At 53.7% G+C, this 22,149-nt stretch overlaps 6 protein-coding genes across 6 annotated transcripts; 4 read left to right on the top strand and 2 right to left on the bottom strand.

Moving 5' to 3' along the window:
• Positions 1 to 2,438: 2,438 nt before the first annotated feature.
• On the bottom strand, positions 2,439 to 3,456 carry BZA05DRAFT_227775 (uncharacterized protein). The gene is made up of 3 exons (XM_051479782.1): positions 3,155 to 3,456; positions 2,786 to 3,099; positions 2,439 to 2,721 (listed from the first exon to the last, which is right to left on the bottom strand). Exons 1-3 carry the CDS (start codon positions 3,309 to 3,311, stop codon positions 2,527 to 2,529), a joined length of 666 nt encoding a protein of 221 aa, XP_051334742.1. The 5' UTR covers positions 3,312 to 3,456; the 3' UTR covers positions 2,439 to 2,526.
• A 1,294-nt stretch (positions 3,457 to 4,750) lies between these two features.
• On the top strand, positions 4,751 to 6,059 carry BZA05DRAFT_439764 (uncharacterized protein; the record flags this gene model as incomplete). Its single annotated transcript, XM_051486551.1, has 5 exons — positions 4,751 to 4,869; positions 4,968 to 4,992; positions 5,203 to 5,312; positions 5,343 to 5,504; positions 5,597 to 6,059. The coding sequence occupies 5 exons, from the start codon at positions 4,751 to 4,753 to the stop codon at positions 5,841 to 5,843; spliced, it is 663 nt and encodes a 220-aa protein (XP_051334741.1). The 3' UTR covers positions 5,844 to 6,059.
• A 907-nt stretch (positions 6,060 to 6,966) lies between these two features.
• Positions 6,967 to 9,734, top strand: BZA05DRAFT_477798 (uncharacterized protein). The gene is made up of 2 exons (XM_051488325.1): positions 6,967 to 7,987; positions 8,041 to 9,734. The coding sequence occupies exons 1-2, from the start codon at positions 7,036 to 7,038 to the stop codon at positions 9,363 to 9,365; spliced, it is 2,277 nt and encodes a 758-aa protein (XP_051334740.1). The 5' UTR covers positions 6,967 to 7,035; the 3' UTR covers positions 9,366 to 9,734.
• A 383-nt stretch (positions 9,735 to 10,117) lies between these two features.
• Positions 10,118 to 11,076, top strand: BZA05DRAFT_380413 (DOPA-like domain-containing protein). Its single transcript, XM_051481914.1, has 2 exons — positions 10,118 to 10,411; positions 10,473 to 11,076. The coding sequence occupies exons 1-2, from the start codon at positions 10,344 to 10,346 to the stop codon at positions 10,987 to 10,989; spliced, it is 585 nt and encodes a 194-aa protein (XP_051334739.1). The 5' UTR covers positions 10,118 to 10,343; the 3' UTR covers positions 10,990 to 11,076.
• Positions 11,077 to 11,131: 55 nt separating this feature from the next.
• BZA05DRAFT_413167 (general substrate transporter) lies at positions 11,132 to 13,613 on the bottom strand. The gene is made up of 6 exons (XM_051485167.1): positions 12,912 to 13,613; positions 12,674 to 12,824; positions 12,190 to 12,612; positions 11,819 to 12,116; positions 11,516 to 11,760; positions 11,132 to 11,446 (listed from the first exon to the last, which is right to left on the bottom strand). Exons 1-6 carry the CDS (start codon positions 13,184 to 13,186, stop codon positions 11,276 to 11,278), a joined length of 1,563 nt encoding a protein of 520 aa, XP_051334738.1. The 5' UTR covers positions 13,187 to 13,613; the 3' UTR covers positions 11,132 to 11,275.
• A 2,486-nt stretch (positions 13,614 to 16,099) lies between these two features.
• Positions 16,100 to 16,806, top strand: BZA05DRAFT_227685 (uncharacterized protein). Its single transcript, XM_051479781.1, has one exon. It carries the CDS (start codon positions 16,217 to 16,219, stop codon positions 16,757 to 16,759), a length of 543 nt encoding a protein of 180 aa, XP_051334737.1. The 5' UTR covers positions 16,100 to 16,216; the 3' UTR covers positions 16,760 to 16,806.
• Positions 16,807 to 22,149: the final 5,343 nt, after the last annotated feature.

Below are 22,149 nucleotides of genomic sequence, written 5' to 3'. Positions count from 1 at the left end.
ATGGCACCTCAAAGACGCGGGGTGAGTGATCATGAGTTGCGCGAGACGTATATTGACCAGTCCAACTCGAGAAAGCAAGTGATGTCGAATCTTGACCGCCCTGGCCGCATGGGGTACTCGTCATTACTGCGACCAGCCATTCGGAGATATTAGTACCGCTCAGTATCGGCGGGTACCGATGGTCACCACGCTGTCCCACCAACATGCGTACTGCCAGGCCATATTCTACTACTGCGTGGTTGGTACTCTCCCTTACCTATCAGTACTGCACAGTATGATATGAGCGGGGCGTGAATTTGCAGTTTAAGACTTGATTAGGTCCAGGGTGCGGGTCGACGCCCTGAACCTAACCAGGTATTGAATATGCCTACCGTAGGTGCAGTGTTAGGAGGTATGCCTGAAACAGCGTCTGGCATGGTGAGTGCAACGAAAAGCGTGACGGGTAGCGAATACGCGGTGATAAGTGGTGGTAACATAGCTTGATCAGCACATATGATTTCTGAGGAAGCGGGCTGCTCGGGGATTACAAATAAAGTGTGGGTCGCAAACAGCCACATTGATCTAACCACTTGGAGCGCCTCAATTATAGGAGGATCACTTCTTGATCATTCTCTGTCTTCTGCAGCGGCAGAAGAAACTCTATATACGTGTGCTATGTAGATGGCGTCCAGGCTCGTCCTGTCGGAGGGCTGCTCGTGGACCCCATCACGCTCAAGGCACCAGACTTGACTCGGACGCCTAAGGTCCGGACGCCTAAGTTCCAGTCGCCAGTCGTCCGGCACAAGCTACGACTCGGACACCGAGCCTATGAGTTGACCGTACCGCATGAGATGACGGCATCGGAGGAGTTGAGGGCACCGGAAGAGATGAACGAGCGGTTTAGTCATTGAACGGAAGGGTTGAGGGAGGGGCCAGTCAAGCACAATGGCGCGGAAATGGCGGTACTGATGGTTACGCTGTGACGCCACGAAAGCCTAACTTAGCTTTAAAATTCCGTTCCCGGCGAGACGCCGACAGGGTCGCTACGGTAGGCGGCATGGCGAGAATAGTGGCACTGCATGGTACACGGCGAGGCGGCGAACCGTCACATCGATATGATATTGCCGTGAGTAACACTGACCATGACGCTGGCAGCTGTCATACCACTGAATTCTAACCTGGGCTTAGAACTCAATCCAGAGCCAAAGGGTTTTTACCGACCAGTAACTACGGCGCGCGGCGACTCAGCGGGACATCAGTACCATAGTGAACCCAGCGGTACTGAGCTTTCCACTACCTTAACATTCATGTGTATCCTGCAATGTCGCAAACCTCACGACCGGTACGGTACGTCAACTAGCACAATCTGACTGGGTCGACACCGATCGGTGCGACCAGTCACCTGGTGCCGCCGGGCAGTAGTTCCAACATTGCGCAATCGAGTGCGGCACTGGTCCTTACTGTGTGCTCGGTACTGGACTCCGGTACGGTCGCCTAGAGGTACAAGGGTTATTACACCGGCCTGTACTACTCTACAATACGTGTGCTCGCGTTGCGGTACAAAAGGAGCGGGGCCGCTACGTGGGTGTTCGACACACGGGTAGGTGGAAAATGCGTGTCAGAACCCTTTACCGTCCATGGCCATGGCCATGAATTCGCCCGCCATAGGTGAATCGTTCTGAATGGGGTTGATTCGTATATAATCACCTTGCAGCATGAAGCCGTGAATAGAATGGCATCGTTGATTGCAGTCCGGGCAACGATGTTTGGCATCCGATTCACTAGTGACTACACATGCATCAAAGATCTGTACAGTCCACCGGACCCACTCGGCAACCTCTTCATTCACAGAGTTACCTATGGGAAGTTGCCATTCAACGCGGCGATAAGGCCGGCATGGGGATCCGGCGGCGAGGAAAACTATATAGCTTGGAGGGAACCTCCGGGTAGCGGGTCAGCAGAACCTCGAGTATCTAACCGTATCATCTTGGCTGCCGATGGAATCTAATTATCCTCACTTCCTTCATCGGTTGCAGCGACCAGCTGTCGGGCCAGAAAATACGCGAGCGGCGAGCCATATCACGTACATCCGTTTAAATGGTGAAACATAATTGGAGTAGTAGGTAGACCGTATTATAAACGGCTGCGGTGGTGACCAGCGAATATCAACCTGCTCCGAGCACCATAATGAAAGAGCCATGCTGGCGATGACATGAATTATGTCGATCGTGTGTCGGAGCCGACGTCCTGCGACCCGCCGACCCCCTCCCTTTTCGTTTCCCCCGTACTTATACAATATAGTGCGTACAAATGGGAAGACGGAGAGAAAACGATAGGCCCAACGACTTGGGAAAGAAATAAAAATATATAATAAAGCGACCACCGCACTACCAACCGCTCTGCATCGCGGCGGAAAAGAAAAGAAATATATGTACAAACGAATGGGATGGAACTCGGTCATCGACGCTGCATCGAGCGCCACTCAGATTGGTAGGATCTGACCGCCCTCCGAGATCGAAAGAAGAAGGAAAAAAAGCGGCAGTTAGATCAGATCAGAATCCACTGCGCAAGCACCGAAAGCGCGAAAAGTAAGCTGATGATGCCGGTGCGTGTGCCGGCGGTGTGAAGTCCGTCCGATGTGGTGGCAAAAACGCTGTTGAAACTGATGGTACTGCTGTTGGTGCACATACCCTCCGGCATGGGATCTTCTTGGCCGCGCTCGACGAATGTTATATCCGCACACTGTCATCCGGTTAGTTGGGCCGTATTTATATCGCCATCATCTCATCATGGAAGAGCGACATACGTTGTAAAGGCTAGCCCCGTTCATCGCAATCTGGATAACCTGGATGGTTGCATTGTTGCCGACCTGGATGGAGTCGTTCGCTGGGAGAGAAAGATCGGCAAAGCAGAACTGGCCGGGGAAGGGATCTCTTGACGGAGCGGTGATCTGGAAGACGGTTTTGACCACGTTGTCGATCACCTTCGGATCCGTACCGAAGCCTATGTTGACGTAGAAGAAGGACGTTGGGTGGCCCGAGTTCCAGCCGGGAATGACCGACAGCGCGCCGCCGTCAACGGGCCATTTTGTACGGTTCGTCGTGAGGGCTTGTCCGGCACCTGGCGATCGGGGTCAGTTGGAATGTAGAAGAAAGGGCAGAGATGCGGCACAAACATGGGAATTCCCATTGCATCTCGTCGCGTAGTGTGTTGCCTCGCCATGCCGGATACACTATCTGGGCATGCGCCGAGACGGAGTGTAGCCATGTGAAGAGGAGGAGTGTGATGGCGACCAGAGTCGACCGCGCCGGTAGTAGGAATTGTCGCGACATGAGTGCTGTGCTGTGATGTGATGCGTGCGGTGGGAGGCTCGGTGCTCAGCGTTAAAGGTGCAAATCGAGGCCGGTCAACGTCGGAGGTGAAGTTAAGGTGGAATGCATTGGATGAAGGAATAACTTATCTAGGGGATTTAGACTCTGATACGACGGTCATCTATTTCGGTTCAAAGCGGGGGCTAGTGGGGGCGTGCGTCGTAGATTCATCAAGTAGGCGAATGGAGTTGTTCGTTCAACCGCTCGCTGACGGTGGAAGCGGAGATGACATGCAGACTAACCTCATTCTGTCAGCCAGCGCGTAGACGCGTTTGAGCAGGCGCGCCCGCAACCGAAAATCTAAATATGGTGCGCATTCTTGGCTCTCGCTGCACGTCAAGGCCTGTGCGTAGCTGGATTTTAATGTGGATGATTATGTAGATTGTGCAAACATGGTTCATCAGCATCCATGAGCCTGCGAGGTGTTGCAGAGGTAGAGTACATAGAGTTTGTACCGTGGGAGAGATCGGGGGCGAACGGCAATCTTTATGTCGAGGTTGGTACCAAAATACTGCAGACTTGGAAAATGGACTCAGGACACGAATAACCTCACGGTTCCACGCCGATGTGAAATAACCACCCGCTTCACGTTCTCGAATTCTCTTCTTCGGATAGTTATTGGCCTTGCATCGATTTCGTCGAGTTACCGAACGGCATTACGTTGCGTTCGGATTTTCCACTTTGGTTGTGCGGTTCGGGCAAAATACACAGCTATGCCTGCCTTTAGAGCCAAGCTCGCATATACTTTAAATTCCACTCGCACGACCTTCAGGCAACCGGGCGTTTTGGCGATATCCTGCCGTGCTCGGTACGCCAAAACACGGGCGGGAGCAACCTAACCCCGAGTCCCGGGCAATAGAGTATGGGCGGAACAGCAGAGAGTGTGGTATCTACATAATCGAAAATGATAGGTGGCTGTTACCGAGACGGAAAGCAATTTAGTGGGTGGCTTGCCCCTGTCGTCTGGTCGACCGGCCAGCGTTAGCCCCCACAAAATGTCTTTCCCTGAAACACTCATATAGGGCAGTCGTCTAGAGTATATAAATCCATATATGTAGCGGCTCGGCATTCGCATGCTATTCACGTTCGAAATTCGAACATGAACTTCGAATACCATCCACACCCACGACGGGGATGTAACGATTCGACAACCGGCGCCAACCCAGGCAGGCGCCGCCAAGAGAAAATCAGCATCGTATGTAGGTTGAGTGCATTGATGGACTGGCAGACGATCGCTGAAGTGCGCCGGAAACCGGGCGACCGGGCATTCGGGATGATGGGCGTGACCAACCTCTCCTCACAAACGAATCTGCATCTGTAATTAACCCCATCTTCCTGCGAGTAGTAAAGGGAGAAAGTGAGTAATATATTTCCCTTCATCCTCATGCACCGTATTCGCCATGGGCACCAGCCACCCTCTCTACAACCTGTCGGATATCACTGCCACTGCCATGAATTACATATCTCTTGTCGAGACCACGATTCAGACATTCTACGGCCTGAACACACGATATGTACAGTATCTACTAGTATCGTCGCCAAATCTAGCTTGCTGATCGCGGAACCGAGAACCCTGATTTCTGGGTGAAAACGTGGCTGGCGCGCTAAGGTTATCAGGCAGCCAAAGGTACATGGTCGCAGGGTATGTGGGCATCTCACCTGCAGACTGGATGGACTAATCCTTTGGTTGCCTCGCCCCAGACCGTCCAGGACTGTGGGCCCCCCATCAGACTGGCGTCCTGGCAGGCGCCCGATTCGCCCGCCTGTTGTTGATGTCCACCAAATTTAGGATCGAGATGCACCAAACAAATGGCACACTCAAACTCCTAATTCACTGGTTTCAACTCTCAAGGCCACTGTCAAAAGCCACTTCCGACTCATCGGGTTTGATCAATCCCTTGCGCAGGTTGAAACAGCCACGCCCTCGGAGCCTGAAGTTGCAGAGGACGCCGCCAGCCTGTCGTAACTGAAAACCTGGAAGATTTTTACTAGTATTGACGTGTTGGTAATTGAGTTACCAACACACGGCCTCGTCGACACGGCACCAAACACGGGTGCTTTTGGTCGCGTTCGTTGCATGTTGGTGCACGACCAGCTACCCGACGCGATCCCCTCTAGACCGAGTTGCAGCATTCCCGCCCTGAACGCTCTAAGGTGAGTATATTTCTCGACGAATTTCGTGGCAAAAGTTTTGTTGATAGTCTAGTTGACAGCGCGCAATCGAACTGACAAAAATCCGGCGTGAGTGCACTGCCGGTTTGGGGGAATAGGTTTGCCGTTTATGACGATTGGTGGGACTTCAGCCACTTGAAGACGGGTGCAGGAAATCGCGTCGAACCGAGTACCGTTACGACGACGAATGCAGGGCAGAATCTACTGCCAAAACGACGGCGAAGCCCGCAACAAATCGGCTACGAATACATGCCAGGATCGATGAAAAATCCATACTCGAAAGAAGGCGAATCCAGTGTGGAATGGGAGTACGCCCGGTGAATTGTGCACGATCGGATGGGAGAGCGTACGCCTTGCGAGTCCAATATAGCTGCATCGCAGGAGTACAACAGGATACCGGAGAGCAGGCACAGAGAGCGGGGAATTGCTGCATTGCAAGAATCAGGATGCATGCCCGATTGCATGTTCTTGTTTTTTCTTCATTCATTGATTGCATGCGACCTATCTAGATCATGGCAATATCATCTATCTGTGCAGCCACCGTTTCCCCGCCATCGTCTAACCCAACTATTATAAGGCGAGCGGCCCGATGTGGCTTTCCCTGCTCTCCGCCCTGGCCTTTTCGGAAAGTATGTCTCCACCGTTCGCCTCGCACTCGCTCCCGCACCCGCACTCGCCCCCGTGCCCTTCAGTCTTCCCACCGCCGCCACACGTCTCCGGTCCGATATTCTACATCGCCTAGCTCCTCAAACCCCGCACCCTCCTCCTCCGCTTCCTCGAGTCGCCTCAGCTCCGCTCTCTCTTCCCGCTCCCTCAGCTCCCACTGCATTCCGACACCTCCCTTGCTGTATCTTCCTCATCAACCTCTGGGATCCGCCTGCCCACAGCGGCAGAGGAAAGAAAGTCAAGGATGGCTTCGCTGCACCGCTCGTCTGCGAAGAGGTCCCGGATTTTGAAGCGGTCTTTGCCCCCCCCCCCTGTCTTCTTCCCCCCCCCCCGATTGCATACTCGAATTCAAGGTGGAAAAATAGCTAAAATGAGTGACAATCTGTGATACATATCTAGGCGGCTCGCTAGATAGCAATTTCATATAAGTGCCCCTACCACGAGGTTTTTTTTATTTTACAGATAGTCCTCCCAGACGTATAGCTGGTTGGTGCCGTTGCTCCATGGGCAATCGATGACAAACCCTCAGAGTGGCACGCCGTCTACTAACGGGTGGTCGTGAGAGTTACGGATAGTCGCAAATTCACGTCCAGAAAACATTTTCTTGGTTGCAGTCCCTTCGCGATAAATCTAAATACGTATTGTATCATACTTCCTCCTCTCTATTTTACTCTCGAGTGATATTCTGCTGTGCAACCACAGTCCGTGTGCGCCTACCTGCAATGCTTCCGGTTCGGAACCGCCGCATGGGTTGCGACTACTTACCCCGCAGCGAGAGCGGCTTACCCCGCCACCGGAACGGTTGGGAGGATAGCCATCTAGATCCCCCAAATAACTACAATCATCAATGTCGCAACTACAACGTCCGGACTTTCCGCCATTCATTTTCCCAAATGTCACTCTCTCCACCACTGCTGGCCGACTTCCCTTCGCTTCCTATCCCGCTCGTATCGGATGGTCTATCATCGCAGGTTCCTGGACCACCAAAGCTGGAACCCTCCCCACGCAGGCGCAATTGGTCGGCTTCTTTCAGTCGTGGCTCTTTTTCGGTGCGATCAGCGAGCTGTGCGATATCTTCCGCCTCGACATCGATATCGATAAAGAATTCATCTCCCCCGGTACTAACGGTAGACTGCTCTCCACCGAGCCGTTAAACGTGCTTCGCGAACGACTTTGCAGAGCGCGCAGCCAACTGGATCCTGCAGGGGCGCGGGAAAGAGACAGAAGGCTCGCTGAATGTCGCTCGACCATCGACCACGAACTCGGCAAGAAGGGTCCGGACCCGAGTTCTCGCTGTATTGACAAGCGGAAGACGGTGAATCTGGAGTTCGGCCGTGCCTATCAGGCGGTGGCTATCTTGCTCCGTGTCCTGGCCTTGGTGGGAGAGCCCTGCAAGCGTGTGGGAGGCAGCTTCGACTGGGCGCTGCATTACTCGGCGTCGGCGGCCTTACCGCAGAGGGGATGGTGCCCGTCCGAAGTTCACATGCTCTCGATGAACATTGAAACCGAAGTGGCGTTCCTGGCGAGCACGCTAGAGCGTCCCTTGATGTTCCGCAACCATGAGGGATGCGATAACCAACGATGCTTCGCGGACCAGGTGGTGGAAGATCGCTACGAGACCGTCCACGTCCAGTTTGGATGTCGATGCGACTCGGTTGCAGTACAAGGGGAGGACTTGAAGGCAGTGTTGGAGCGGGGAAAGATTCCAAAAATCTCATTGGCCGGGCTCAGCGAGGCCAAACAGACGTCGGATTTGGAGATAGTTGAGGATGCACCATATCTTGCGATATCGCATGTCTGTAAGTCGTCCATCATGAAATGCGTAAACCATGACTAACACGTACAATGACAGGGGCTCATGGGTTGGGAAATCCCCACGCAAATGCCCTCCCGCGCTGCCAGCTTCTCCGCCTTCGAGGTTACGTCGAGCAGCTGGGTATACTGCATAATTTTCCGCAGCCTCTTACCCTATGGATCGATACGCTGTGCGTTCCTGTCCATCCCTCGCTCCGCCAATATCGCAACAAAGCCATCCAACTCCTCGCCACCACCTACAGGAATGCCACCTTCATGCTTGTTCTCGATCGCGAGCTGCAGGCGGAGTCAAGCAGGAAGTCATTCCTGGAATTGGCCATTCGCATCCTGTGCTGCGGTTGGTTACGCCGTCTCTGGACACTCCAGGAAGCAAGCCTCCTTTCCGGCAGTAAAATCCACTTCCAGATGCGGGAGCCACAGCCGCTGAGATGCGATGAACTCTTAGGCTTCTTGCAGAAACCCGCGCCATCCACCGAAAGAGAAGAAGCTTCACTCCGTTTATACGAATCGGTTGCTGCATCGATATACAGGCGTATCCCACCCATCGGCGCGCTCCAAGGAAGAAATACTTCACCCCTACAGCGAGTCGACTCGAAACTTGTCCAGATGATCTCGGGAGCGGTCCGGTACCGCTCCACCAGCAAAGCCGAGGACGAGGCGGTCTGCATGGGTAGTCTTCTCGAGATGCCTATCGATGAGATACTGGCTGCCAGGACCTCGCATGACCGTATGGCCAGATTCCACACACTCATGCGACACATCCCGGCAGAGATGGTATTCTCGAACAGACCCAAGCTCCCGCAGTCACCTTTCCGTTGGGCACCCAGTTCGATGGTGAACGATAACTTCGGTTTTTACCAACAGGACATCCTCGGAGAGAATACCGGTATCTGTGATGGCTCCGGATTTCATGTCCGGTATCATGGCATTGTGTTATGCGGCGGCGGTGTCACCGGCAATACAGTGGTGCAGGAGCCATGCATCGTCACCGATGCCGCGACGGGTGAAGACTACGTTCTCTTCAGCAAGAGAGTATTTCCACCGTTTGTTCTCGGATCCGATAAAAACTGCCTTACGATTTCTCCGAAAGCCGCGTTGGTACTGCAGAAGCCGGCACTGGGGCTAGTGAGGGACCTACAAGTCTTGATTGTCGAGATTGAGAAGACCATCATGGAGGGCACCCAGACTGATCGGAAGGACATTGAGTACGTTGTGTCGACCATTGATCGAGCGTTCATCTCCCAGCGGAGCGAATGGGTTCAGTGGGGTACACGCAAGTTGGATAAAGTTGATCTGCAGCAGAAGCCGGTCTTGACATTTTCAGGGTGCATGAAGGTTGCTCAGGCATGGTGCTTTACTTAGAAACGAGGAACATATGGCGGTTAAGTATTGGTAATTGTGGAGGACGATTGAGATGGCATGGAGAATAGGTGACGGCAGATATATTTTCGACGGCAGTGGCTGTGGAAATGCAGGAAAAATCACTTACATCAACCGCTCCCGTGCTATCGCTTCCGGATGAAAGTGACAGATGTTGATGTATCTAAGGTCTGTGAAGGATAGGACGGTATGGACATATGGCTCTGTATGACCATTGCGTCTCGTCGGTGGGCAGGTAACTACCACCGAAGTTTCCAAATCGTCGTACAACGGTAACCGCGGTGGCCGTTCTCTCCGCTCAGGCTAGGCCTATGGTGATATCGCTATTGATGGTCAATTTCAGTGTTGCCGTGTCACGTATTGTCACGTAATGTTACCGAAAAGCAAAATTCGTGATGGTGATGTTTTCTACAAAGCGTGGCTTCTTGTGGTGGCTGGTACTGATGACTGGTATTGTGGCTGGTGGCTCACCGTGGTGGCTGGTGGAGGTGGCTGGTGGTGGTGGCAAAGTGGCAAGTTCCGGCTGATAGCTCTCTCCATATTTACCTATATATGCTTTTCACTTCGGCGACTCGATTCCTCGCGTTGGAGCAGGGTCAAGCGAAGGAAAAACGCGTTTTGTCAACTCCCTAATGCAGAATCGAGGAATACATTACCTTTGAATCTTCTCCGTTGCTGGAGTACTTATTAAGCCCGTATCACCCCGCACCCCGCAACCCCGCGTGATGACTTGTAGCACGGCCTTCGGAGATGTCCGTGTCCGACTTCGGAGCCATCACGTGATGATGAAGACGATTTCCAACTGATTGCAAATCGCGAAGGTGCGATTACAATACTCTACCGACCGCGCGACCGACGTGACGACACTTATACACATCAAAATATATAAAACACAGCTTCGGCACATCGAAATTCTCCAATTCACACACACACGGAAGAAACTACAACATACCTACCAAGATGGATCCCGCTCAATACACCTATCCGTCTCCGCTCGCCGGCTGGGAAGATCACACCCCGCTACCGACGTGAGTACTCACCCGCGCGCAATCATTGCATAAGTTCAGTATGCTGACGAGCCTCTCTCAGCGGCTACAACGCCGACGGCAAATCGCTCCAGGCGCCCTCGGACCCGTCGACTTCGCCCACCTCGCCGTCGTACACCGCCTTCCCATCTCCGATCACGAACGGCTCGCGCGGGGGCTTCGACATTCACATCTACTACAACAATGCGTCAGCGTCGCAAACGCTGTTCGCGCAACAACTGCACACGCGCATCCGCCTCGAGTTCCCGGAGCTGCGCGTGTACCGCTTCTGGGACCGCCCGATCGGCCCGCACACCATGGCCATGTTCGAGGTCAACTTGTTCACCCCGGCGCAGTTCGGCGCGTTCGTCGGCTGGCTCGTGATCAATCGCGGCCCGCTGAGCGCGCTGGTACATCCGAATACTGATGATGAGCTGAGGGATCACACTCAGAGGGCTACGTGGTTGGGTGAGCGCGTTATTGTCGATACCACGCTGTTTTATGAGATGTTGAAGGGGAAGGATGTGAGGGAGGCGATTCTTGCGGAGGCGAGGAAAAGCGACGATGCGGCGAACGCGTAGTAGGGACAGGGGGGTGGATAGCACTAGGAGGGCTTCGGAATTCTATAATCGATGATGACCAATGTTTATTACTCGATGATATTTGGGAGTTGATGTCACATGTCTGTCCGTGTTCGCGATTGAAAGTAGATCACGGCGGCCATTTCTCATCGGAACAACATCAATTCAGAGGTAAATACAAGCGCTCCATCTTGCTCTCACGCAGCAGCTCACAAAGGAGGGCCAAAACAATCCCTTCCTTCACCCATCCCCCCCTTCCCCCCATCCCACCCTCTCATCGCAGCCCTTACTCGGCCTTGCTATCCTCCGCGTGAACAGGAACGGCTCCAACCGTAACCTTGATCTTACCCTGTTCGATGTCCTTCTGTAGCTCATCAAGCCTACTCCCCTTCGGCACGGCCCGCCACGCAGGAATGCCCGAATCGAACACAATATCCATCTCCTCAAGTGTTTTTCCCTTTTTCGCTCAGTCAGTTTATGTTCCATCACTTGCAAATTGCGAGGGGGCGGAAGGGGTGGGACAAACCTTGGTCTCGGGAGCAGTCAAGAACATGTGGATGAAAGCGACACCGTTGAAGGCAGCAAAGATCATGTACATCTTCCAGTTGATGGCGCGGAGAAGGGGCGGGACGGCGAAAGCGAGGGCACAGTTCCACGCCCAGTTGGAAGCAGTGGAAAGCGCGACGGCCTTGGCACGGACCTTGTGGGGGAACACTTCGGAGGGCATCGTCCAGGAGACGGGTCCCCAGGTTGTTGCGAAGGTTGCGACGACTTTGAGATTGTTAGCGACCAGTAGAATGATGTGGGAAGCAAAGCCGGAGAGACTTACAGAGGTAGGAGCATGCGGTAACCGCCTTGGCCTGTGATTTCTTGTCGACCATCTTCCAGGTAATGGGCTGAGTCGGGTCTGTTTCCGGCTCTCCGTACGCTCCCTGGACAGCACCGGTGATCAAGAGCCAGGTCATCATCAGGAAGGATCCGGCGAGCAATGCGGGGCGACGACCGAGCTTGTCGATGAAGATGATGGCCGGAACGGTCATGACAACGTTGATAACGTACTGGATGGCGGCGGTTAGAAGAGGGTCGTCGATACCGGCACCCTGCATAACGTAGACTATGTAGTACATCTGTGGGGTTTCTCGCGTGTTAGTGGTTGCTACGCAGACATGCGGTCGTGGATAGTCGGCAGTGTCTACATACCATAATGTTCATACCACAGAGCTGCGACCACATCTGAAGCGACATTCCGAGGATGACACGCTTGACGGTTCTCGGCTTAGTGAGCTCGGCGAAGGAGCTGATGGCCTCCTCGCGCTCGAAACGGATGGCGTCCTCGATCTCCTTGTACTCTGCAAGCACCTTCGGGTCGTTGACGTTTCCACCACCATGAACATCGGCCAGCACGACGAGGGCCTCATCCCAGCGGTCCTTGGATGCGAGCCAACGCGGGGAGTAAGGGAAGAAGAAGAGGCCGATGAAGAGGATGAAGGCCGGGACCATCTGGACTCCCCATGGAATACGGAAGGCGGCGGTGCCTTGGTTTGGGTTCTCGGAACCACCATCGACGAAGGAGGCACCGTATTGGATGAAGTACTGGATCAAAATACCCCAGGTGATGGCCCACTTTTGAGAATGTTAGCGGAGGGACAACGAGAACGGAAAAGAACGGCTGGGATATCTTTACCTGCTGGAAGGAGACCATGCGTCCACGAAGTTCCTTGGGTGCAAGCTCGGCCTGGTAGACGGGGACGGTCGACGAAGTGATACCAACACAAATACCGGCAATGATACGGCCGACAATCAACATGCCGACGTTCTGAGAAGCGCATTGGATGCTAAAACATGGGTCAGCCCACCATTCCCTCCTTCACCACGCCACCCCTTTCGAGTGATGGCCGGCTGGTAACACGGAAGATGCTCACATCGAACCAATAATCCAGATGATGGCACCGATTTGAATTGCAATCTTTCGTCCCCATCGATCTGAGATGTAACTCGACATCAACGCACCAAGCAGCGATCCCGCAGGCATGGATGCCGTGATACCGCCCTGCCTCTCGTCCAGAGGATTATCGAAGTATCTCTTGTACGCACCGGTACCCAGCACACCAGCCATAGAACTGATATCGAAGCCGAACAGACCACCACCAATGGCGGCGAACGCCGAGATGGCGTAGATGTTAGAAACCTTCTTCATGGCGAAGGTTTTTCTCCTCGTACCGATTTATCGGGTGCAGGGGGGCAGAGGGGCCGGAAGGAGGAACAAAGTTCTTTGTGGAGTGAGTTATCCAAGGCTCTGGGAGGGTGACCTGGGCGGGGCTTTATAACTCCTGGGCGTGATTGTCAGACGTATAAAACAAAACACTCTATATATTCCCATGCTCAGGTGTGTTGGAGCCTGAACGAGCCGGTTGATTGTGATATGCCATAGCTGCGGTGCAGTGTGCAGCGGCCGGCCTGTTTGGGTTCGTTTCCTGCGATCATCGGTTTGGCCCCCCTCCCCCACCCACGTTCATTCGTGCGGGGGGGTTTGTTTGAAGCTCAACTCGAGCACATACATGAAGGTAGGCCCCCGGTCCTGGAGATCGTGTCATGACTCCGCGGGGAACAACCTAGTCGAGCCAGGATGGCTGGTGAGAAGTAACACCTTCCCTTCTGCCCTCCACTCTTTGCCGCTGTCGGTACCCCAGGGGGGTTGGGTTCTCGACCTGGAAATTGGCCACCTGCAACATAGAAGAGCCGCGTACTGGCGCCATATGATCTCTTCGCCCGGTGAGATCACTTATCTGTCTCATCCAGAGGGTGGGGGGAGGGGTTGAAGAGACGCATTGCATTGCCTTCCACGTTTCTTTGTTCCCTCTGCACAGAATCATAGTGCACTTGTCTCACAAGTGCCATGCACACCACAGCAGTCCTCATGATGCGCTTGCTTCACAAGTGTCATCCCCTGCATCCACCCACGTCCCTCAAATAAGGAAAAAAACCGCATGTGCACCAGAAGAATTGACGCCGGAAACCCTGGGGTCGCACCGGAAGTCAGCCGTCGTTCCATAGTGAGAGAGTGAGAGACGTGCCGAAGCCGGAGAAATCTACCGTTGAGGAGATGATCGTCGGCAACTCCCAGCCCCTCATGTCGCTTACTTCCCGTCAAAAAGTCGCGTGGACGGTGGGCGGTGGTAGTACACACATCCCCACATCATGGGATTTCCTTTCTCTCCCGCCGCACAGAAAGAGTGAGTTCGAAAGATGTGGTCCCCGTTTCCGGCGCCCACGAAAGTTGCATCGGATTGCGATTGGAACCGACAGGATAATCGTTCCGCCTGTCCGGTCCGGGCGAGAAATTCCCAGCGTGGCTGGCAGCCATACCCCAGTAAAAGGGCACTCCAGATGAATAAAGTACCGAAGGGTAAGACGTGACGTTACGGAAGGTTGACAAGCTTTCCCCGTAGATCTGCGGTCAACGCACGTTGTTTTCCGACCCGTGCAATGCGAAAGCCACCCGTGTCGCGCGCTAGCAGACGTTAGAATGCAGTGGCTAGCATTCGTTGGGCATAGTCTGTTGGTGACATTCCTGCAGATTGAAGTCCAGTAGAGTTGAGTAGATTGCCATGATCTAGGTAGCTACTGGTAGGTCGCAGACAGTCAATGATTAAACATCAAAAACAGTAGATTAAGATAGAGTGGTACCATATCAGAGTACGTAACTCACTTAAGAGGTAATTTCTCGGTTCGGTTTTTCGTCGTCCAGATTATTGCTTGAACAAGAAAAAAACCAGACGAGAATACTGCTTCTTACTTGGAATCTTCTTCCGTGTCGGAGGGCCAATATGCCACATACAGAAAGCCTGCTGCCAAACATTGCAGATAAAACTATTACCTCCCAAGTGAGATTTGACGGTAGCGAGCTCCACGTTGCCCCGCAGTCAGTCCGACCATTCGATTGCCCGTGGTGTCGTCGGGGGTGCGGATGAATTCACCGCGAGAGTAAGGCAGAGGAGGCCCCCAAAGATGACGGTGCTGATCATGCACTCTCTCAAGAAGGTATGTATCGTACTACTTTGCACACTCTACTCGTGAGCGACCGTATTCGTTGCCCGTGAGGAACATGCAAAATCACGCACGACTGGCCTGGTCGAACTAAGATGCCTTCTGGACGGCGCGTGCTCTACATCAGGCTGAAGGCGGGTATAGTCGACTGCCTTCTAGATTCAGCGCCGACCTTCCCCACCAAGACGCTTATTTCTTGACGAGCCGCAAGACTGCCACCATCCTTGCAGCGGCGGGATCACCGGTGTCGAATAGTAGATTCCTGCGTCGACGGAAAAAGACATATCCAGAAGGTATCCTGAAGGTAGGTATCTCTTCACTCGACACTACTAGTGTGGTGTGCCGTTCTTCCGGTGTGGCATGTGCTTTAGTCCTTCGACCTCGCGAAAGCACAAACGTCTTGCACGAGACGAAAGCTCTATATTTATTTGACGACTCACTTATCCGTTCAACGATATCCAATCATTCGCCTCTGCCCCCTCCTTCGCCCTCCCCGCTCGAGTCGTATAAACTTTGCAGGGATTGTGACAAGTTCATATCGAACGACATTCTGGCCCAGGATGGCAGGATCCCATGTGGCTGCTGATATCAAGCATTCACGGTTCTCTGTTGCGGGGTGCGAGGATCTCCATCGTGGGATACCCGGCTTCATTCGTACCCAGAAACATACTACCACCACCACCACCAGTACCGCGGACATGTCCGATTGCTGCACGGAAGGAACGTACGAATCCTAGAGGTGAGATCGAAGCGCTGTAAAAAACGTGTCGCCGAGGCTTGTCGTACCCGTGAGCCTGGTAACAGCAGGTGGACTCGTCCACGGTAGTTACGACTACCGGCACCGGCAAGCCTAAAATCCACCCGTATAGTGCGTTTGCGACTATTGAGCGTTCGGGCGCTCCGTTCGCGTGGAGGTCAACCCCCGTCGACGCGTGGGGTAGTAGCATCTAGTTTTTCTCCGGATCGTCACACCGGGCGAGGATGTTCTGGTTGTGAGGCATCCCAAGTGCCCGCAGTGGATCGCCACTTGTGTTCACCAAAACGTGGTGTGGCGGCTGCGGAGGAATCGCCGGCAACCGCCCGCGGCAGGAGTAGTGGGGCCAGATTTGGTTGGCGAAAATCGGAGGTGCGCCATGAGAACCTGATTCGATCGGAATCCGGATCAGATCCACCCAAGCTAATGCTCTCCTCCTCCTTCTCCTCCTGCGCTTCTTCCTCGATATCTTCTTCGTGGACAACTATCTGGCCCCGCAATTGTTCTACCAACCCCACCGCGATCCATAATTGCGGCACAGCGATTCCAATCTCCATGCTTCAATCTTCTTCCTCGATGACACCCCCACGGGGTGCTAATGATTTCGATCCTCCTCGTTCTAGCCGTCTTCAATCCGTGACGCGGCTTCTTCTTATCCTCGCACAAATTGGAATCGAAGGAAAGAAGTCCGTAGACAAACACGCGGACAATATCGACTGGCGTATGAGAGTAATGGCCAGAACCAGAACCGCGGGCGTTGAGATAACTTTTCTTCGCACTTTCGTCCTTAGACATAGCTTATGCCCCGATTCAATCCATCCACCCTCGTCGAGTAGTCCTCCAGCGAATCATTGCCTCCAACTCGGCGACATCTTCCAGTCGGATACCGGCAGTAGGCCATGTCTTGAAATCTCCCTGCTCAAACCCAGCTATCTTACCACTATCCCATCTTTCCCTGCTCCCACGTGATCCCTCATCTGTGGCTTCGCGCTTGCATCAACGCTCACCGAGAGACCATTCCGCCGCGGGTGCTCGACTGGGTCGATACAAGCGGGCAAGCGCTTCATGACTGTGACTGTGACTGAACTGCCACCATGCCGGCATCTCGAACCACGGCAACCCGATCCACAGTCCACTTCGTTGGTAGCCATGATGAAAAGGAACATTCTTTCTCCTCCACTACTATAGTATCAGTAATGAAAATATAAAGTAACGCTGCAACTCCGCTCCCCTGCAGCAGCAGCCGGGACCCGGCCTGGAGTCTGGACTGTCAGATCACGGGAGACAGAACTCACCGGTGCGGTAATTCATTGTGTACCCATGTAGGGGTCGCAGAAGGTGCGTAAACGTGTTAAGCATGTGGTAGGTATCCGGATTCCGCACGTCCCGGATTGGAATATCGGTTTGTCGCTGTGCTGTGATGGGCAACACTCGGTTGGTTGTCGATGTAGAAGGTACGTAGAAGCTGTGCCGCCGAGAGAGGTAGATAGGAGGGCCAATGATCGGTATGAAGTCCGAGGCCTCTGCGAAAACGAGCGGTGCGGTCAGGCTGTTCGAGACTTCGTTACCTCTACCCATGTGGGCAGGCGGAGCCCGGGGGGCTGGTGAGGAAAATGCAAGCAGTGAGATGCGCGAGTGTGAGCTCAGGGAGCGAGAAGAGAGGGAGGAGCTGAGGCGACTCGAGTAGGAGGAGTTTGTGGAAGTTGAGCATCGTACTGAGGTTGAGGAGGGTGCTGAAGTTGAGGAGCCAAGGTCGCCGTATGGCTGGCAAACCTCACGTCTCTAGCCAATTTTTCTAGGGCAAAAAACAAAAGAAACACCGTGTACGCCTCACTAGGATGTAGAAAAGTAATAGTATCCTAACTTGGCCGAGCGCATATTTTCTAATGATATCACTGGTGGTGCAGCCAGCCACTGCTATCACGGCCAGCGCCACAACGCCACTAAACCCACACCCACTCGATCCCCAGAAATGCAGCCGCAAGAACACCATAAAGTTGACTTTCCAATGTAGCTCTGTAAGAAGGTATTTGTGATCCTTTATCCGATCGGGTGCCAATGTTCACCGAACTATGTACAGGATGAAATTTCGGCTTTCCGGATAGCCGGTGAGCTCCTTGACCTCAGCCGCCAGACCTGTATTCTTGTTATTCAGATCCCAGGCAGATTGAAGTACCTCACACAGGTCTCTCCTCATGACCTCCGCCTCCCCCTTTACTTTGGAGTCATGCGACCGGAGGATTTCCTGAATCGATTTCGCTGGAGGAGTTTAGCTGAGTTCCAGCTGGCATCAGTCATGGGTTGATCATACCGCTCTCCTGGAGCACCCTACGTATTGTCTCAGGTAGTGATATGGATGGGTCGATGACACCCAGAATCGAGCCCTTCCCTCCTGCTACTTTCTCATCCTTCTCAGTCACAGCCTGCTTGGATTTCTTCCACCGAACGGACTCCTACACGGGAGCAGAGGAGCCTTGCTGCTGCTGGTGAGGGGCGCTCTCGGGGATGGTGATAGCCTTAATGAGGTGAGTGGATGACAGCTATTGGGAGCAGTAACGCGCACCTCCTGCTGTATAGACCCTACCCTGAGTGCTCTCTTCCTCCCAGTGTTGGGCCAATTCTGACCGGGTGTTCCAGGGACAACCTGCTTTTTGGTCAGCAAACCGTGAGGATGTGGGGGGATGTCCTATCTACCACCTTCTCCGGCACCTAACCGCGACCAGCGAGGTCCCAAGGTGCTGCCGGAACTCAGTGTGTAGATGACCCTTCCACTGTGAAATCATTCCTATTTCGACCGCGTTTCAGAGGGTTTGCGCATCGTCCATGGTGGCCCGGAACTCCACGCCGAACTGGCTGCGAAACCGCCGGAGTTGACACCAGCTGCTCGCGTCGAGATCGATGTCCCGCAGAGCTTCGTCCCTCGCTGCTTCCGCCACTGCTGTCAGCATCGCCCGTGGTAAGGTACAGGAGGAGAGGACGTGCCAAAGTAGTCGCGAATGGCCTGCTTGGTGTATTCCTGGTCTCGCATTCACTTGATATTGTTGGAGGGTGACATGGCGCTGGAAATGAGGGTTCTGCACGCGTAGAGAGATGGTCCTGCACGCGTAGAGTATGCGCGAAGACTCAGGGACGCAAAGTCACACGAAAGGTAGGGGTGCTGTGGTCGAGGTTGGGTGCGGACGCCTAAGCTCCTTTGAGCTTTCCTAGCGTCTCGGCATTCAACTTCGAGCAGTCTTCGACAACTGTACGTCCTCCCTACAGAAAAGAATGAACGGGCAACAGAGACAGTATAAAGCGATACAGAGGAACAAAAACAAGTTCCGTGATATCCATCTTCCGAGGTTTTGTCATGATATCTCTCCTCAGATGTCACTGATCGATCATTTACCATCGAGTTGGTGTGCGGGTGATGAGCCCTTGCTCGCGGCTCACCGGTACAGACTCCGTTCACGACATCGTCCAATTGCACGTATCATAATCTTCACCGTTTGATTCATCCATCAATCTATCCAATTTATTACCAGTGTGACAGTCTGGAGGACGATGATCGACGATGGATTTCGAGGTTCCGAGTGATTTGGTGTGAATCTAGAAAGACCGGAGTCTCGTCGGAACCGACAGTAGAACGAGCCCGACGGACTCCGGAGAGTGAAGAGTGCAAGCCGCAATCCAAGGTCATGTTAAGTATCTGTCTATCGTGCTGAGACGGTGGTGTGACGCATACCTTGAAAGGTGAGATACTCGATGGCTTCTGTCTCGCTTTCATATAATCCCCAGAACCAGCGAGGACTCAAGTATCTGGAACAATCTTACCAGGCCGTAATGACGCCCGATGAAGTAGTCGTGCAGAGTCCGGGACGGGATTACGGTCGATTACGGCCGATTACACTCGATTACACTCGATTGCGGCCGATTACACTCTGTCAGAGATATGTGATGTATTGTCTATCTCCTAGCCACCAATCCTCTTTATATACAGTCATAGGAAGAAGGCTCTGTCCGGGTCGGCAAACTTTGGCCGACAGTTTGGCCGACAGTTTGGCTGACTCGGCACGAACACCGAACTCCGCCGGGATACCAACGTACTCCGGACGGCTATTCTGACAGACTCGATTACACACGGTTACACTCGATTACACTCGATTACATTCGATCGCCACAGTCGTGCAGAGCCTGGGACTCCAGGCGTATCCATGGGTACGTACCGCAGCAACATCGTGAGAAGCGAGCTCTCTCCATATACAAGCTCTATGGATTAGGAATTCTCTGCATCAATCCCTTCAGAAGGTCGATAGATGGACGGTCTACTCTACCTGTGAGTTCGGATGGTACAGACTGCAGTCGACTGCCAACATGTGTACATGTCAGTCAGAAGAACCATAAGATGACATAAATCACATGGGAGAAGGCTCAGGCCTCCAACATAATGGCAAATAACACGGACTAAATAAAATGCAAGTGCCGTGGATCTGAAGCAGCGCTTCGCGGGTGATCTAGCGATGTGCGTCTGACAACGCAAGCCTTGACGGCAGTGACAAGCCACTGCAACGACGCTACGGCAATTCAATTCTACGCACTGCGTAGGGTTTTACCCGAGGGTTTCGCCGCCCACGCTTGCCCTCTCTCCCACTCCCTCCTTTATAAACCACCATCAACATCCTCTCTCTCCCCCTTCTTACTACATCATCACCACCTTCCTTTCTCTCCTTTTACTTTATACCTCCTCCATCACCATCGTCTCCCTCCTTTCACTTTCTGCCTACTCCACCATACTTTCACAATGTCACCCTGGCCTGCGAGCCTCGTCCAAACACCTCGGCGACGTCAGCAACCCCTCAAACCCTTCACAATACCGACAACTTGGGGGCTTAAGGTGCGTCACTCCCCGGCTTTCGCACCTCAAGCGAGTGATAACCATTGACTCCCTGCACAGGCGCATGAACGAACGATGAACCATCAGCAACAGCCCGACCTACCCGTTTGGATCGAGGCTGCTGCAATCAACATTGCCGGCCCTTCCCGGAATCCAGGACTACCTGGACTTCCGAGCCACCCTCCCTTCACACCACCAGTGTGCTCTGCGCCTTGCGCAGGCGGCGACCGACCTCCACTGGATTGTTCGGTCGCAGCGAGGGGAGGCGCGTACACCTAGGTGTACGCGCAGCTGGATAAGCACCCCGGTGCTTGTGCAGCTTCGGCACCGCGGTGCCAAGGGAGCGAACGATGTAGCGATCGCGATGGCGCGTGTGGAGCAACTCCACCCATTCCACCCCCCCCCCCCCCTTCTCCAGCTCCGTAACGAGCTGGAGAAGTATCCGAACGTGGAGGAGACTGTCTGACTCAGGATGATCCCCTGAACGCCGGTGCTTGGGCATATGTCCAACCCAGGCGGGTGGAGGCCTTCCTCAGACAGTCTTCCAAACACTCCCCAGCACAGCCGGTCCCCGGTACGCCGGTCGTGCCCCAAGCGCATCGACTGCGACCGGCCAGCATCGAGCTGGGCCATATCGGGGAGGGGGAGGAGCTGCTCAACCAACTGGGCTCTCGGGCTGTCGCCGTTAGAGGAGAAGAATTTATGAACTTTGTTTCCGATTGCTGGAGGGGTCTAAGGAGGGGTGATGTTGGATTGTTTTTGTTTTTGTCTTTTGCTTTGAATGTATATATTTTTGTTTTTGTATTTCGATTTGCATGAATGATGACTTTTCCATCTTTTCCATCTTTTCCTTGAGCTTTTTTCTTATTCGGCTGCGATGACTACGGCGGTCGAATGTGAGCAGATGGCCACCTCTTTTTTGCAATTAAAATTAATGCATAGAATGTGCGTACCTTCCGGATCTCAGTGTCTGCTCGAGAGAAACGGGTAAATTAACTGAGATGTTGCAGTTTCCGCGCCTCTTCTCGCTTGGAGGCGGGAGTGCCCTGCCACCGTCATGCGGCCTCGTAGTCCCCTTCCAACGTCTCACTTGGTGGTGGGAGTGCCTTGCCACAGCCCTGCGACCTCGTCTCGGTCGGAGGCAAAAGCGCCCCGCCATAGTCCTGAGACTTTGTCTTGCTGGCTGACGGGAGCGGCCTGTCACAGTTGTGCGGTCTCGTCTCTCGTGGTGGTGGGAGTGCCCTGCCACAGTCCTGAGACCTCATAGTCCGCCCCCAACGCCTCGCTCGGAGGCCGACCAGTAAACTTCATCAGACCCAGAGAGCCATATGTCGGTGAAATGCTCATACCCTGGGGGTCCCAACAAGTGTCTGGTCGACAGAAACGGTTGAAAACTGACTGCGATATTCGTAGCAGATTTTGGTCCTGCTCGACTGTAGAGCACCACTACGGAGCAACTATATCACCTACGGCCGACCAGTAAACA

Source organism: Tricharina praecox (genome assembly GCF_024521635.1).
Source record: "Tricharina praecox strain CBS 144465 chromosome Unknown BZA05scaffold_50, whole genome shotgun sequence".
Lineage (NCBI taxonomy): Eukaryota > Fungi > Ascomycota > Pezizomycetes > Pezizales > Pyronemataceae > Tricharina > Tricharina praecox.
The sequence above is the reverse complement of the archived record's forward strand: the minus strand, read 5'-3'. Positions and strand labels throughout refer to the sequence as shown.

Excerpts from the sequence above, each read along its gene's own strand:
- BZA05DRAFT_227775 (XM_051479782.1), bottom strand. The coding sequence starts at position 3,311 with ATGTCGCGACAATTCCTACTACCGGCGCGGTCGACTCTGGTCGCCATC. Across the intron at positions 3,100-3,154 it reads GATGCAATGGGAATTCCCAT|GTGCCGGACAAGCCCTCACG; the intron begins GTTTGTGCCGCA and ends CCCGATCGCCAG. Across the intron at positions 2,722-2,785 it reads ACGGGGCTAGCCTTTACAAC|TGTGCGGATATAACATTCGT; the intron begins GTATGTCGCTCT and ends ACCGGATGACAG.
- BZA05DRAFT_380413 (XM_051481914.1), top strand. The coding sequence starts at position 10,344 with ATGGATCCCGCTCAATACACCTATCCGTCTCCGCTCGCCGGCTGGGAA. Across the intron at positions 10,412-10,472 it reads GATCACACCCCGCTACCGAC|CGGCTACAACGCCGACGGCA; the intron begins GTGAGTACTCAC and ends AGCCTCTCTCAG.
- BZA05DRAFT_413167 (XM_051485167.1), bottom strand. The coding sequence starts at position 13,186 with ATGAAGAAGGTTTCTAACATCTACGCCATCTCGGCGTTCGCCGCCATT. Across the intron at positions 12,613-12,673 it reads GCATGGTCTCCTTCCAGCAG|TGGGCCATCACCTGGGGTAT; the intron begins GTAAAGATATCC and ends CATTCTCAAAAG. Across the intron at positions 12,117-12,189 it reads TCTGTGGTATGAACATTATG|ATGTACTACATAGTCTACGT; the intron begins GTATGTAGACAC and ends GAAACCCCACAG.
- BZA05DRAFT_477798 (XM_051488325.1), top strand. The coding sequence starts at position 7,036 with ATGTCGCAACTACAACGTCCGGACTTTCCGCCATTCATTTTCCCAAAT. Across the intron at positions 7,988-8,040 it reads TCTTGCGATATCGCATGTCT|GGGCTCATGGGTTGGGAAAT; the intron begins GTAAGTCGTCCA and ends GTACAATGACAG.
- BZA05DRAFT_227685 (XM_051479781.1), top strand. The coding sequence starts at position 16,217 with ATGCTCTCCTCCTCCTTCTCCTCCTGCGCTTCTTCCTCGATATCTTCT.